This window comes from Rhinopithecus bieti, unplaced genomic scaffold (assembly GCF_001698545.2).
Source record: "Rhinopithecus bieti isolate Rb0 unplaced genomic scaffold, ASM169854v2 scaffold_15113, whole genome shotgun sequence".
NCBI lineage: Eukaryota > Metazoa > Chordata > Mammalia > Primates > Cercopithecidae > Rhinopithecus > Rhinopithecus bieti.
This window is the reverse complement of record NW_016808703.1, coordinates 1,096,831-1,112,129: the sequence shown is the minus strand read 5'-3', so window position 1 is coordinate 1,112,129 and position 15,299 is coordinate 1,096,831. Positions and strand designations below refer to the sequence as shown.

General features: G+C 47.1%; 1 protein-coding gene across 4 annotated transcripts in view; it reads right to left on the bottom strand.

Annotated features, from left to right (window-relative positions):
* Positions 1 to 2,334: 2,334 nt before the first annotated feature.
* Positions 2,335 to 15,299, bottom strand: part of NR4A2 (nuclear receptor subfamily 4 group A member 2) — a 20,883-nt gene continuing 7,918 nt past the window's right edge. Inside the window, exons 1-8 of one of the 4 annotated variants that reach the window (XM_017887042.1) lie at positions 10,392 to 10,683; positions 8,545 to 8,668; positions 7,174 to 8,039; positions 6,258 to 6,387; positions 5,706 to 5,869; positions 4,614 to 4,816; positions 4,049 to 4,227; positions 2,335 to 3,899 (exon numbers count right to left, since the gene is read on the bottom strand). In XM_017887042.1, the coding sequence (XP_017742531.1) occupies positions 3,643 to 3,899; positions 4,049 to 4,227; positions 4,614 to 4,816; positions 5,706 to 5,869; positions 6,258 to 6,387; positions 7,174 to 8,037 (1,797 nt within the window). In that variant the 5' untranslated portion in view covers positions 8,038 to 8,039; positions 8,545 to 8,668; positions 10,392 to 10,683 and the 3' untranslated portion in view covers positions 2,335 to 3,642. Of the gene's footprint in view, positions 3,900 to 4,048; positions 4,228 to 4,613; positions 4,817 to 5,705; positions 5,870 to 6,257; positions 6,388 to 7,173; positions 8,040 to 8,544; positions 8,669 to 10,391; positions 10,684 to 15,299 lie in introns of those variants that run through there. The other 3 variants (XM_017887044.1, XR_001888186.1, XM_017887043.1) reach the window with 3 other exon arrangements.

Here is a 15,299-nt window from a genome sequence, read left to right as displayed (position 1 = left end):
TATTTTTAGGGGAGGAGGCACCTAAACTATCTAAGAATGTAGTCCAGTGCCAGAAAGAAATACACAAGATAAGGTCGTTGGGTGCCGCTGTCACTGCAGGGCACCATCGGCTCCCTGGGCCGTACATATCTCTCTTGTGAGAATCAGTACCCCAAATACTCTCTCTCTCTCTTTCCTTCTCTCTCTCTCTCTCTCTCTCTCTCTCTCTCTCTCTCTCTCAATCTCTCTCTCTCATCCACCCATCCACAGCGGAAGGCCAGCAGGGCACCCAGAGAAATTGTGACCATCCCCTGTACCGCAGAAAGGCAGACCTCAGGAAGGAGCAGGCGACACCGCTGCTCACTGCTCACTCGAGGTTTGAATTAAGGGCATCTTTCCATAAACTCAAAATGGGGCTAGATAGCAATGACTTAAAATTAGACCTTCCCTCAGAGCTGAGAACTGTATGGTCATGTCTTCGGAACAATGATCATGTATTTTCCATTGCTGGAATGATGCACAATAACTGAAATGCTTAAGAGGACGTGGGAAGACGAGGGCGGTATGAAGCCCTCATTATAAAGTTTAATCTCTTTCTGAAGAAGGTCATGCAACGTCTGGCTTTTGGCAATGCAGCATGTCTGTTGCTTCTTCTCACTTGACTCCTAGAAACATTAGGACAAGAAAAGTCCTCAGCTGCATATGGAAAGATGCAGGCGCAATGCATGCGACGCTCTTTACCCGAGCAACTCGGTGCGCGGCCGCGAGTTTGACAGCGACTCTGTGAAACAGAAAAGGCACTAACCAATTTGCAATTTAGGAATCACAACGGAATGTTCGGCGAGCCGGTGTAGTCGGCACGCGGACCTGGTGGAGCGTCCTCCCTGCCTCCTCTGACCCCAAATTCCCGGGAAGCGCACTACCCGACTCCCCCTTGGCCTTGGGTGATGCGCCGACGCTTCCTTAAGGGAGAACCAGTCACAGAGTTCGTTTCTGGGTTCAACTCTGGGGGATTGTGTGACGGAATGTCATTGTCCCGGGGCTGCAGACACCTGGGAGATGAGTGCTGAAGGCTCTGCAGATTCCCAGCATTTCTAAAGAGCCTTTCTCTTTCTCTTTACTTACTGCTTTGTGGCTTTACTTGGGCATAAGATGTGAAAATAAAATGATATGGCTAGTCTCATCTTTTCAAGAAAGTCAAGAAATTGAACATTTCGCTATTATTTAATCTCTTATGTGGCCACCCTATTTGTCCCTCAGTTACCCAGAGAAAAACGCATCTTGTAAAAATAACCTTATATTACCACCGAGACCTGCATTCTCTCTTTTGCTGACCTGCAAAACGTGTCTTTTAAAAGAGGAGAAACAAGCGAAAGAAAACGTGAGTGCTCTCGTGGCAATTTACAGTTCTAACTCTGCATTTTAAAAACAATAACACTCTTTGTAAATTTCAGTGACCCCCAAGGCCATCTGTAATTCACCAGGGTCAGCAAAGGAGACCATTCCCACCTTACGCTCACTATGAATTCACAGCTACCCTAGGGCGAAACTCCTTGGACCTCATCTGCCCAAGGACAAGGGTTCTGAGCGGAAGCAGCTTCTACAGCATCAGTTTCCTTTCTTTTTTGAAAGTTGGTGCTGGGTGGAATCCGAGAGGCCTGGTTACAATTTGCTTATACTAGGCCCAGGACCCAACACACAGATATTTTATCATGTACCTGAGAAAGTTATAAGGGATAAATTCTATTCTAAAACTACAAATTGCACCTCATCACCATCCACTGAATGAGGAAAATAAAGAGTTGTAAGAAATACCTCTACTGAGTTCTGCTTTGTGCCAAAGTGACCCAAGGCCCAAAGGGCCTGAACTGCTTAGCCCTTTCTCCATGACCCAACAATTGTAAATTGAGAAATTGGAAAATTGGAGATTACGTACAACACTCCTCAAACCTGTGTTGACTTCTTGAGTCTTAAAAAGATACTTCCTAATCACTGTGCAAGACAAGTACTTGACAAGACACTGACCTTGTTCAAGTTCAAAAGCTCTTGGGTCCCCAGAACATCTCTCCTGAAAGCTACACTTACTTGCAAAGTTAACAGAAGAGTTGAGATATTCTAAATTGACTCTAAAAATATTGGTCGCCAGACTGGAAAATTCTGGTTAAGAAAAAATATTTTACTGAATTATTTGGATAACTATTTTGGTTCACCTGATTTCTTTTGCCAGAATAGATTGAGGCTGTCAGTTTGAAATTCAGATACTGAATAAGTGACCTATCCCAAATTAATCTCCAACTGTGTATGTTATGTTGCCATTCAGTCATTATTTTTTCCTGACCCAGAAAGAAGACAAAATTCTGTTCATTTACATGGTTTATTGTTGTAAACATTAAAATTGTCTTTCTCAAAGAAAGAATTTATCAGAAAAAAAATCAGCGTCTCTAACTGTCATACACCATAGAAAAAAAGGCAGTGACTCATATCATGTGCCATACTAGAAATATACAAAGAAAAATACTACAGAATATGGCAATATTAAAATTCTTACTCAAACAAAATAATAAATTAACTGACAATTTTAGACATAAAAAAATTCAAAGTGCTCAGTAATTTCCAGGGAGTTATGTATATTATAAGCACTCTGGAAACAGTCAAAAGCTGCTGCATGCAAGTTTTGTTTAGCTTTAGACAACAAAATAATCAAGATATAAACTTTCTTTTTATCAACATCAACGGTACATACAACACTTACAAACAAGGAATGTTGGACGGTGTTACAAACACTATGTGTCCCTTTTGTCAGGATTTTCTGATGTGTAATACTTGTGCCCACCTATTTTACAATTGAGAAAATGTTTAAGCTCAGATAACTACCAATCTTTATAAAATCTAACAGACTACATAGTGTCTGAAATACTATTTATATAATATAGACATTACTGAAGTAGCAAGTGCCTATAACATTTTCAACCTAGAATCAACATGCTTGTCCCTTTTTATGTATTTATTTTCTTTTTTTTTTTGCAAACACACTTATCTTTTAGAATTTGTAATATTTATTCATAAATAGGCACAAAATAATTTAAAAAGCCAAACTGCATTGGGTAAATTTACAAGCCTTTGCCTTCTTCAACTCATGCCACCCACGCAACATTTAGTTTTACTATATATTACAGCTTTCTTTACAGCAGAAAACTTTTAAGTATTGTTAAAGGGCAATACTTGTGGGTCCCCTTAAGGGGTGTGTGTGTGTGTGTGTGTGTGTGTGTGTGTGTGTGTGTGTTACATTTGTCTGAACTGCAACAACCAAGCATGGCCAAACATTTCCCATTATACAGTATATCAATCTTTCTTCTGAACAATAAACTGATTTTTAAACTGATAATAAAAAGTTTATACCACTGTATTGTGTGTAGTCCATGTTCTAAATCCAGGATGCCCCGGAGCCAAAATGCCCTTTCAGGTTCTGCCTGCAGGTTAGGAAATAGCAACAGTTTTTGTTTGTTTGTTTTCTTTAGGGATCAAGGGGGCTGGGGGAGTTACAGAAATGGGGGGCAGCTTGAGCTGAGACAGCTCACAGGGCTATCTCTGCCCATGTGACTTGCCCCCTCTGGACAGTTTCCGTTATCTTTCCAGTTCCTTTGAAGTGCTTGGGAGGAGGTCTTAGAAAGGTAAAGTGTCCAGGAAAAGTTTGTCAATTATTGCTGGCGGTGGCACCAAGTCTTCCAATTTCAGGTAGAAAATGCGCTGTAGCCCCTGTGTGCAAAGGGTACGAAGTTCTGGGAGCTTCCCCAACAGTTTGGACAAATAATTGGGGCGGTTCAACCCCCCATTGTTGAAAGTCACATGGTCTTTGAGACAATTTACAATCTTGTTTTGCAGTTCTTCCACTCTCTTGGGTTCCTTGAGCCCGTGTCTCTCTAAAGAAAATATAATCAGAAACAAAAGAAGAATGTACAAGACAGTTAGCTAGTTGGCAAAACCAGGGAGAATCTGTGACAAGGGCAAGCCAGGACAAATCCTGATAGGCAGTTCTGGAGGGAAAGCGCCCTGCACCTGCAGTACTGACCTGTGACCATAGCCAGGGCAGCAATGCAGGAGAAGGCAGAAATGTCGATGTTCATATTCTGCAAGTTGGAGGAGAATTCAACAATGGAATCAATCCATTCCCCAAAGCCACGAACGCATTGCAACCTGTGCAAGACCACCCCATTGCAAAAGATGAGTTTACCCTCCACTGGGTTGGACCTGCAATTAATACCAAAGAGAGAGAGGGGAGAAAAAGAGAGAGAGAAAAGCTAAACAACTAATTACTTGAAGAGCAATAAATGAGGGATTTAAGAGGCACCTAATTACTGAAGAGTTAATAAAATGTAGACCAGTGGACCTTGAAAGGGTTTAATTTCATAACAATCAAGAACGCCCCCTATCCCACCTCCATTCCATTCATCCAAGGCTTCTGGGCTCCTTCCTTCCCTTGTCTTTTTTTGTTTTCTTTCTTTTTCTTCCTTTCTCCGACTTTCATTTCCTATTCTTTTTCTCTACCCCACCCTCTGGTTTCCCTTCATCCCTTTCTCTTCCTTTCTTGATTTCTCTCACAGCCTCCCTGGATTGTCTCCTCCCTCCCTCATTACCTGTATGCTAATCGAAGGACAAACAGTTCTAAGAAAGCTGATTCAAAAAGCAGGTCCTGGTCGGCTTTGGGCAGGTCTGCGAAGCCAGGGATCTTCTCCGCCCAGCCCCGGATGATCTCCATGGAGCCAGTCAGGAGATCATAGAATTGCTGGATATGCTGGGTGTCATCTCCACTCATCTGATAGTCAGGGTTCGCCTGGAACTGGAATTTCATTTTAAAAAGCACTTAATGAGGTTCTCTAAAATATATAACCCGTGAAATTGCTAACCCCGTTTCTAGTAGGGGAGCCAGGTTTTTATAACAATTAAACCTCTCTCTGACCAGTAAGGAAATTAGATGTTCCGGGGCAATTAATTCAATTAGGGATGGTGCTACGAGGTCGCTGCTTCAAATATGTAAATTACCATTTCCATACAGACTAAATACAGTGCCATCCAGCCCTGGGAAACGTTCACTCTTATCTCCACAAAACAATTGACACGTTAGTATTCATGCTAGTCCCAGAGTGGGCCTCGAGCTGAGACGCCCTTTTGCAAATCTTAATAAAATTGCAGTCACTACCAGGTTTGCTCAACATACTTCCTCCAATTAAAGCCCGCATATTTTTCACAGCTGGAGTAAAAAGGATCTGACCACTTGATCCCCCACCCCACTGCCATTCTTCACACCCTCTCCTTCCCTTCCCTGACCCCCAGACAGGCCCTACATCCTTCCCCAGCACAGTGCCAGGAAGGATGAGGATTAAAGCATCTACCTCTATGGAGGACTGGGAATAAAGTAGATCGGGGAGAGGGGAGTTCCTACAGCCCCTGGATTTCATGGTAGAGGCACTGGGGTATATGGAAGAGGAGGGGCGGAGGGGTAGTGGGAATTCACACAGCTTCAAACCCTGTGGCATGTCCCTCTTCTCCTTCCTCTGTCCTGTCCTCATGTCTATGCCCCCAGCTACAATCCCTGGCCAGAGCTGTGAGGCATATAGTCTTGCTTGCCTTCTTTACCCCATTGAATGTGAGGGTTAATGGTGGATGTGGGGAGGGGTCCTGCCCATCTGTCGGTTTATCCACATGATTTCCCCCCACCAGCTTCTTACCCTGGAATAGTCCAGGCTGGTCATAGCCGGGTTGGAGTCGACATGGGCCCTGACGAGGGCACTGATCAGACTCACCGGGGGCGAAGGGGGAGAGGGCTCCTGTGGGCTCTTCGGTTTCGAGGGCAAACGACCTCTCCGGCCTTTTAAACTGTCTGTGCGAACCACTGCAAAGGAAGAGCCCTGTTAGCGCCGCTTTTCCGAGCCCAGGCCCAGCTGCTGCCTAGGTCCCTCCCCGGGGAAGGCCGCAAGCCGCGGGGCACCAGGCTGAGCGGCTCAGGGCCCCACTGCTTGTAAAGCCTTTACTGACGAGAAGCATTAAAAAATGCGGGGTTATTTTATGTCTTCCTCCAAATGGGTCGTATAGTTAAAGGAGAGAAGGGCCTGGCGGCCTTCTCTAGGGGAAGCAGGGCAAGCAGGCAGCTGCTGGGTCCTGAAGGCCAGACTGAGGGGGAGCCGGAGAGCCCAGCACCGGGAAGTGGAACGTGATGCTGGAGTATGAGCAGTGGTTTCTAAGGGCGCAAACTGGAGGGTCGGCAGCTCCCCTCTACCTACCTTCTTTGACCATCCCAACAGCCAGGCACTTCTGAAATCGGCAGTACTGACAGCGATTCCGGCGACGCTTGTCCACTGGGCAGTTTTTATTTGCTAAACACACGTATTTTGCATTTTTTTGCACCGTGCGCTGCAAAAGGGGACAATATAGACCAAAAATTTTTTTCCTTCTTTTGAAAATCAGGCAACTCAGAGAAAATTTCTGATATGTGGCTGGGGTTTACGATTCCTGCCCACAAACAAACACATACACACAATTCCATTTTATTTTTTTCTCTTCCTTTTCTTTCTTTCTTTTCTTTTTCCTCCCCCAGGGCATTTAACAGAAGAAAATTGATAGCGTTAACATTTGAGCTAACCTTGCCGCTCCTTGCTGTGTTTTATATGCCAAGAGAAGGAGAAGGAGACGCTCAGTAAATACAAATCCGTGGGCATTCATATTATTTACATTCCTTGGAGACCTTCTCTATTTAAAATGATAAGATTATTCAATCAGGATGGCGAAATAAAGAGATCACTTAATTTGACCATAGGGAATTCTGTTCCACTTGGTTAGCTCAGACACGGTTCTCTGTCCTAACCAATTTCATTCTGAACAGGGAAGACAGCTCCTAGCACATGCAAATGACCCTCTTCCAACTCCGGCTCCAGCAACTTCGGGCGGGGGCCAGCCGGGTCAGCTGAGTGCGAGGGGGATGCGACCCTGGCCTCCCAGTCTTTCTGCTTCCCTTTCTCAGACACCCGGAAGTCCCCGCCGCAGCCCGTGGACTCCTGCAGGGTAGCTTCGGTGGACCCCGGAAAGCGGGGCAGTCCCGGGAGAGCTGGGGCTGGGCTGCCAGCACCAAGGCGGAGGCACTCCGGGGTCCCGGGCACTAGGGGGTCCCTACCTGCCTACTCCGCTCAAGCCACCGCTCACCTTAAAGAAGCCTTTGCAGCCCTCACAGGTGCGCACGCCGTAGTGTTGGCAGGCCGCGTTGTCCCCACACACAGCGCACAGCCCCTCGTTGGAGGGGGAGCCCCGCGACGGCGGCGAGGGCACCTGCGTGTCGAGCAGCTGCGACGCGTGGCCGATCTGCAGGCCCGGGAAGCCCATGGACGCGGGCTTGCGAATGGGGTTGGGTACAGCAAAGGTCTGCCCGTCCACCACGTGGTGGCTGCTGGCGGGCTCCGGGTTCATGGGGACGTGCAGGGGCCCGTCGAAGCGCATCTGGCAACTAGACACCGGGGTGCCAGGGGGCGATTGCTTAAAGGAGAAGAGGGAGAGGCGGGAAACTGGCGTTTTCCTCTGCTCGATCATGTGCGTAGTGGCCACGTAGTTCTGGTGGAAGTTGTGGAGAGACCCCGGGTCGTCCCACATGGGGCTGTGCTGCACCTGGAAGCCCGGGGTGGTGGGCGTCGGGGGCGAGGAGGGCTTGTAGTAAACCGAACCGGAGTGCGGCATCATCTCCTCAGACTGGGGGGGCAGGTGGCTGTGTTGCTGGTAGTTGTGCATCTGAATGTCTTCTACCTTAATGGAGGACTGCTGTCCGGACAGGGGCATTTGGTACAAGCAAGGTGGCTTGACGTCGTAGCCTGTGCTGTAGTTGTCCATAAAGGTACTGAAGCTGGGGAGAGAAGTGGTGGCAGTGATTTCAGTGTTGGTGAGGTCCATGCTAAACTTGACAAACTCTGGAGTTAAGAAATCGGAGCTGTATTCTCCCGAAGAGTGGTAACTGTAGCTCTGAGAAGCGGGGCTGGCTCCTTGAGGCGAGGACCCATACTGCGCCTGAACACAAGGCATGGCTGGAAATGAAACAGGGTGATACACACTCAGCCTGGTCAACTGAACACTTCCTCCCGGGCTCGGGTACACCTGGAGCTACACCGGCAGCCCGCGGCAGTCAGAGAGCGTATAGGGGAGCGAGAGGAAGGGCAGGAGAGGGAGAATGCTGCACAACAACAGTGTAGGGTGTGGAAAGACTGACCAAATAAAGACCCAGAGCTAAAAAGCTACTGAGGGTCCACACTCCTAGGTATTTCCAAACATCTCCTCCATACCACCCCCCACACCTTTTTACAGTGAATCCCACTCAGATGAGCCTCTTCTCTGAAGCTCAGATTCAGCAGTCTCTTTCTAGAAATGACCATCTAGAAATGAAGTTGAATTTCACGATGAGAAAGTTGTTCCCCAAGGCGATGGGTTGGGCAAACCTTAAGTTACAGAGTTTGCCAAGAAGATCGCCTTGTCCTGTTTCTTAATGTTTGGGGAACTCCGGAGAGTAAAGGAGAGAAATGAAGTTGCACTAACCTTCAGCCGAGTTACAGGCGTTTTCGAGGAAATTAAAGGTGGACAGTGTCGTAATTCAATGAAGGACAAAGTTTCCAAGATTTTTAGAAAAGCAATGGGGAGTCCAGCCTGTCCAATCTCCTCCCTGAAATACAGACACAGGAAGCTTCAGGGTATCTTCCTGACAGAGATTCAACTGGGCATATGTAGACTCACCAGGCAGGCCCTTCTATGCCTTCCCTGTTCATCTCATTGGAAGTGAGTAGGAAGCCATTACCAAACACAGCACTTAAAATGAATGTATAAAAGAAATGACTTGAAACAACAGAAAATACCACCCATTGCACTGTGTAAATCCTTGCAGAGAGAGGATCCTGCAAGAGGAAAGTTAGTCCATGAACTCATTTAACATTTATGATGTAATGAACTGGCCCCTTTGCTATAGTGTAGGTGGAGAGGTCATTTCCATCTTAGGTTAATTCAGGACCTGAGTATGAAGACTAGAGTCTGAAAATACAGCATTGGAACCTTCTCTTGCATTTTTTTTTTTCATGTGGTGAAATTGCCTTTTCTTTTGGTAGAGGGGAAGAAAGTAGAAGTCAAGAATATAAAATGAGAAAACAATCTTCCCCCTTATAAAATGTTAGAAAGACCTTGACTGAGAAGGCAATTTGAGTGGAAGCATCCGCATTTCTAAGGTGCTTTTGACAGAGCACTGGGATTGGAGCTGCAGATAAATTGATGTTCACTTTTCCAGAAAACTTGTCTTTCAGCATCTTTAATGGCCACAAGGTGGGAAGAGGGGACCCTACTTTTCCAGGAGTATCTTAGGTCAATTGCAGAGAGAGGGCATACTGCTTATATGGTATTGGCACCAATATTAGAAGTGTTTCCCAGAACAGCAAGACGAACACCTTCCCCATAATGCCTTCCACGATCTGCCTTTCTGGAACAAGGCATTCTTGTGTCCTAGTAATTTTCAGATGTTCCCACTTAGAAGCATTCTAGCGCACAGTCTTATTCTAATGAAAAAGAAAGCGTATCCTCTCTTTCTATTCTTTCCCCTCCCCACAATCTTGCTTCCTAGTGGGGGGGGGGGGGGGTTGATTACCCAGAAAAAAAGCAAAAGAAAGGAGACTCGACGGTCGACCTCCACAGCCCTTAGAGATATTCCTGTGTTGGATATTAACTCCCTGGTAGCTCCACAGTTTCATAACTGTACTCTTTACATATTCATATTCTCTCTCTCTCTCTCTCTCTCTCTCTCTCTCTCTCTCTCTCTCTCTTTCTCTCTCTCTCCACATTCGCAAAGCCAAGGACAGCATATGTCAAAACCAGAAATTTCAGACAACTTAGTAACAGGACACTCTACCAATACCACCCTTACTCAACAATACCCGGGAAACATCGCGCGCTGGCCAGCCGCGGAGACACAGTTCCCAAGCAACGCATAAACTGAAGAACTTTCTTTCCCTGTCAGTTTGTGGGCAGCTTCCCTCTTATACACAGGACTTGGAGTCTCCGTCTTCACAGGCCACAATCAATTCCTCACTAACAGCAAACTTTGCTCACATTTCCGCGGGCTAGTCCTCAGCTCCCAAACTGTGGAGTCTCCCTTCCACGTCCACCAATGAGAAGCCTGGAAGCCTCTGTCGGGAGCCAACTCCCCACTAGTGCCAAAGCCGGAGTTCGAACAAATGCCCCCCGGTAACTACGCGCACGCACTCCCCATCCTTCGGTCCCACTCTCACTAGAAGCCTCTGGCTCCCACTTCCAAAGAACCTATCCCACACAAGTGGAAAGAAGAGACGTGCAAAAGAAGGAAGAAGCATAAAAGAAGGCGAACTGCATGGGCTGCATCTACTCACTTAGGAGTTCCCCGCGTCTCTCTTCATTCATTCAACTCTGCCGAAGTGCAGTTCCCTCTGGGAGCCTGGGCGCAGGGGTCGGGGAGGGGTGGGCGAGCTGGGCGAAGGGAGCCCGGACACCTCACGCAGGGAGGGAGTAGGGACAGGCGGCCGGCTGGACAGGCAAAAGGGACCGCGGAGCTGTGCGCGAGCCGCCGGGAGGACTGGCCCTGGCCGCCAATGTGCCTTTGTTTATGTGGCTCGCGCTGCCGCTGCCAACATGCACCTAAAGTCTCCGCGCGTCAGCGCGCGTCAGCGGCCCGCGGCCCAATCGCGGCGCCGCCGCGCTCCCTGGACTCCTGGCCCGCGCTCGCTTTGGTATATTTCCGACCTGACGTCACGAGCAGGGCCGATTTTAAGGTGGGAACCGCTCCGCGTTCACCTTGGTAGCCAGCTTGGGTGGTTTTTGGTGTTTTCTTTTCTTTCTTTTTTTTTTTTTTTTTTTTTCCGAAAGAGGTGTGACCTCTCCCAGGTTTGCGCAGCCCGCAGTGCCGCGACACTTCACTTTCCCCCAAGCCCCCGCGCCCTCGCAGCGGCTCGGCCGCTCACATGTGGGGAGGGTGCAACAAAAGCCCAGGCGGAAGGGAAGGCCGGCGTGGGCCAGGTAGCACGCACCTGGAGCCGCACGGAATGGGATGTGCCTTGCAGCGCCCTAACCTCTCCCACCCACCTTCGTCACCCCCTTAGCGGAAGAGCGTACAGATGTCCCATGACACGAGACGCTCAGAGGGTTCACGCAGTTCGGGTGGGATTTCCCTACCCGGTTCATCCCCTTTTACTCCCTTTTCCTGTCCCAGGCCTCCTCCTCTTCTGGCATATATTCATTCTCATTCTCTCTCTGTCTCTCCCTCCCTCCCCCCACTCCCACACTCCCATCTGAAAGGGAATGGGAGTGGGGTAGGGCTTATTTTCTGTGTTTCCTTATTTCCATGCAGTGCCCACGTTCGATGGAGGACGTGGTGCCTGGGGTTGGGGGGGGGGGAAGAGGAAGGGGAGAGGGTAGGCAGTGACCGTGACCCAGCTCTTTAGAAACCCCAAAAGTCAGTGAAGCGTCGCGCCTTTTTCTTTCGCAGACAATGCAGCCGAGCAGCAGGCAACAGGTGCGCCTTCTGCAGAAAGGTATTCTGATTCCCACCTTCTGCAAACTCTAATACTTTCGATACTCCTCGGTGCCCACCAACTTGTACCCCTTCCACGAGTTTTAGAGAAATAAATCGACCTTCGTTTGAAATACAAGGTCTATCACAGCCTCAATCTTAGAGCCCAGAACGACTGGACAAGAAAAGCGAAGCGGGTGGGGATTGGAGACAGCGTCTCCGCAAAGCGTAATGTGTGAGCCTACAACCCAGCCAGGAGAGGGGCCCCAGCGGACTGTGGGAGCGTGTCCCACCCCCGCAGCCGTCCGAGTCGCCGCCGATTCTGCTTTGCAATTCATTTCCCCTCGCCAGGCCGCGGGCGCAGGGAGCTTTCTAGCAAAGACAACGCCGCGGCTCCGGAGGGCAAGCTCCCTCCCCCAGTCTCCCGGCCGGAGCTGGGCGGTCTTCCTAGGGCTTCTCCCGCGGGGTTGGAAGAGGCTGGACCTTGAGAGGGAGAGTTCGGAGCCGCCCCCGCTTTTCTACTCGCGCAGAGCGTCCCAGCCGCCCCTCCTTTCTCGGCGTGGCTCGCTTCCAGGCCGACGGGACCCTTTTGCAACTTGCCCCCCTACTCGTGTTCTCAGTACCGGCCGATGGCGCCGTGGAACTACTCGGGATCCCGGGCTGCTCAGCCCTAATCTGCAGCCCCGCCTTTGCCTACTCCCTGCTGCCCCCAGCTCGCCGGCGGCTGGGGAGGCGTTGCCAACAGATGCCCTGCGGCTGCCCCAGGAAGCCGCGGGCTCTTCTGCGCCGCAGCCTCCGGGTAACCTACGTGACCACCTTAAGTTTCCCCCAGATGTTGCGGCTGCCGCTACTGCAGCCGCCGCCGCCGCTGCTCCGCGGTGCCCTAGCGGGCGCAAGAAAAAAATAAAACCAGGAAGTGGGTGGGGGGGGCAGGTTGTGGTGGCGGGTAAGGGTGTGTGAGTAGGGGGATGAGGAGGGGAGGGCGAAGAATAGCATATTAGCATGAGCTCGGTAGCGTCAGCGCCCCGTGGGCAGAAGCGATTCCATGCGAACGAAAGGGAAAAAGTGAGAGTTTGGAGAGCCGGGGAGAAGGAAGGGGGTGGGGGTGGCGGTGACGCAGGGGCGCAGGCATTGACGCACCGGCCAGGCTGGGCCCAAAATAGCAGCAACACCAGCTCAGAGGCGCCCTCCCGGGTTCCCTTCCCCTTCCGCGAGGGAGCAGGGCGCGGCCACGGGGAGCTTTCCTTGATCCCCGCGGTGGGCCAGGCTCCCGGCCGCTCTTTTCAGGCAGTCGGAAACTCAAGCACAGGCACGCCGGGGTGGCAGTTATTATTTTTTAATATAGTCCTAGGAAAACGGGGGCCGGGAGAACTTTCAGGTTGGTTATAACCACCAGCCTCCATACACATACTCCCGTCTAAGTAGATGCATTCACTCTGCACGCTTCCTCCTCCCTCATTGCCATAAAAAACATTCAGTTTAGATTGGGTTGAGCCTGGGACAATTTGAAAATGTCGTCCCAGAGAACTGAAAAGGGTCCTGGAGTTCTTCAAGTGAGCTCCAAGGAAGCCAAACATTGTAATGTGATGCGTTATTCTTTAACAGCAACCTGTCGAGTGCGGCTTCCTGATAACAGCCTTTGTCCAAGTCTTAATGCCACCAAGAATGAAGGGTCGTTTTCACAGCAGCTTATTATAAGAATTATTATTAACTGGGAATGGAGTGATTACATATAAAATTAAAATGAGAGAAAGGGGAGACCTTTCTTATCTATTCTATCATCTGTGTAAGAGTTCTCTTCAAAGTCCTATTCTGGTTTCTGGGAAGCTTTTACTGTTTCTTAGGAAGACACGCCGGATGTAAGGCGTTAAACTCGTTTAAACCAATTTTGAATAAGCTACTTCTTAGGCTGGGGTTTCTGTAGGGCCCGGATGAGCTGGGTTGGAAAGGATTCAGCATATAGATCAGAAAGTGTTTAAAAAAAAAAAAAAAAGGCCACGCTCAAAACCCCAGACTACAGTTTTCCTCAGCAGATTCTGATGGGACGATGTCTCAGTAGCACCGCCAATGTGTGTGTAATTGACTGATCCAGTCAGTAGGGGGCCTGACTCCACAACGTTCAAGAGAATAACACACACACACACACACACACACACACATACACACACACACGCTATTAAGCTAAACCAAAGAGAAGGCTGCAGGCCCAAATATTCATATTGTACTGGAATTCATAAATAACTAAAAATCTTTGATTCTCTTCTGTTTTCTCCAAAAGGGAAACAGTTTTAACACATGGGATTAGGGTCACAAAAGATTTTCTTTATTTCCTCCTGCTCATGTTTAACTCAGTTAGGTCACAGAAGGAAAAAATCAAACTGGTAATAAAATCTCTCATTTTATCACCAGCAAGTTCAAACTGGCATACAGTTTGGAAAAATGAAACCATGTTTTAAAATCCTATGATTACATGTTTAAATAAATTATAGTTTAGAAGGAGATTCCTGTGGGTATATTTGCTAGTACATAAGAGAATGCTTTTGTGCATAGAGATTTAATTACACATATGGAATCAAAATGTAGAATTGAACAACCTTTCAGAAAATGTTAAAACGATGCTTTAGGCTAAAAGAAACTGAAATTCTGCATTTATATGACTGCAACCCTTCAAGATTCTTGAACATAAATAGTTCAAGTAAAGTATTTTATAACTCAATTAAAATGACAATAATGGTTTTTTCAGGACCCCGTAGCTGATATAACTTTAAACTATTGCCATGTATAAATGTGTAAAGTTATCCCACAATGAAGGTTATTTTCTTAATAATTTTTAAAATAAATGGGATTAAAAATTGCTCCTATCTTCGTTTGAAACCAACTGAAATAAATTAAAAAGCATTACTATTAAGAAATACTATTGGATGACCACAGAAAACATTTAGGGAGGTAATGTTACTATATTATCTTTTATGATATTAACCAATATTAAGTAGAACATATTGGTACATGTAAACATATTTTCATTAAAAATCAACATAAATAATATATATACTCACATCTAAACCAAAGTATTTTATTTTATGCATGGCTAGGCAGATTATACTTAATAAAATTGAGCTTTTGGCATAATTTAGAAAGCAAACATGAATGTAATCCCATAGGATTTTCTATTTTAATGCATGGGAAAGAGGCCTTTAGGGATTTATTTCACCATTCTTCCCAAATGACTTCAGAATAGACCTTACAATGCAGGTATAGTGAAACAGACATACCTGTTATGCTGTAAGAGTGGAGGCAACTTTAAGATTTTTCATAATAAAATTACTTAGTAGAACCTATTTTTAGCATTAAAAGACATATTTTAAATTACATTTGGACAAACTCATTCACAGCATTCGTTGCCATTGGGCACTAAGTCACATTACTGATAGAAGAAATAAATTTTCACTTTGAAAAAAATCTGTTTCTGAAAATACAAATTGAGTTTTTACTTCTGAAAGTTTTTTTATTATTTTGCTTTTGCCATTTCATTTGCATTGACAGGATATTAATTGACCAAATTGTTTGTTCCTTTCTCATAGGATGGTTAAAGAACAAGTCTATTGCTTTGTTAATATTCACATTTTGGGTAGTTGTAGCTTTTATTCAGTATTTCTCAGCCGATTTTTACCAAAAAGCACTTAACACAAATACTTTTAAAATTATTTCTTACTTTGATACAGAACTCAGTACAAGAAATGTGTAAAGATGTGCAGAAAAAAAAAACAGCATT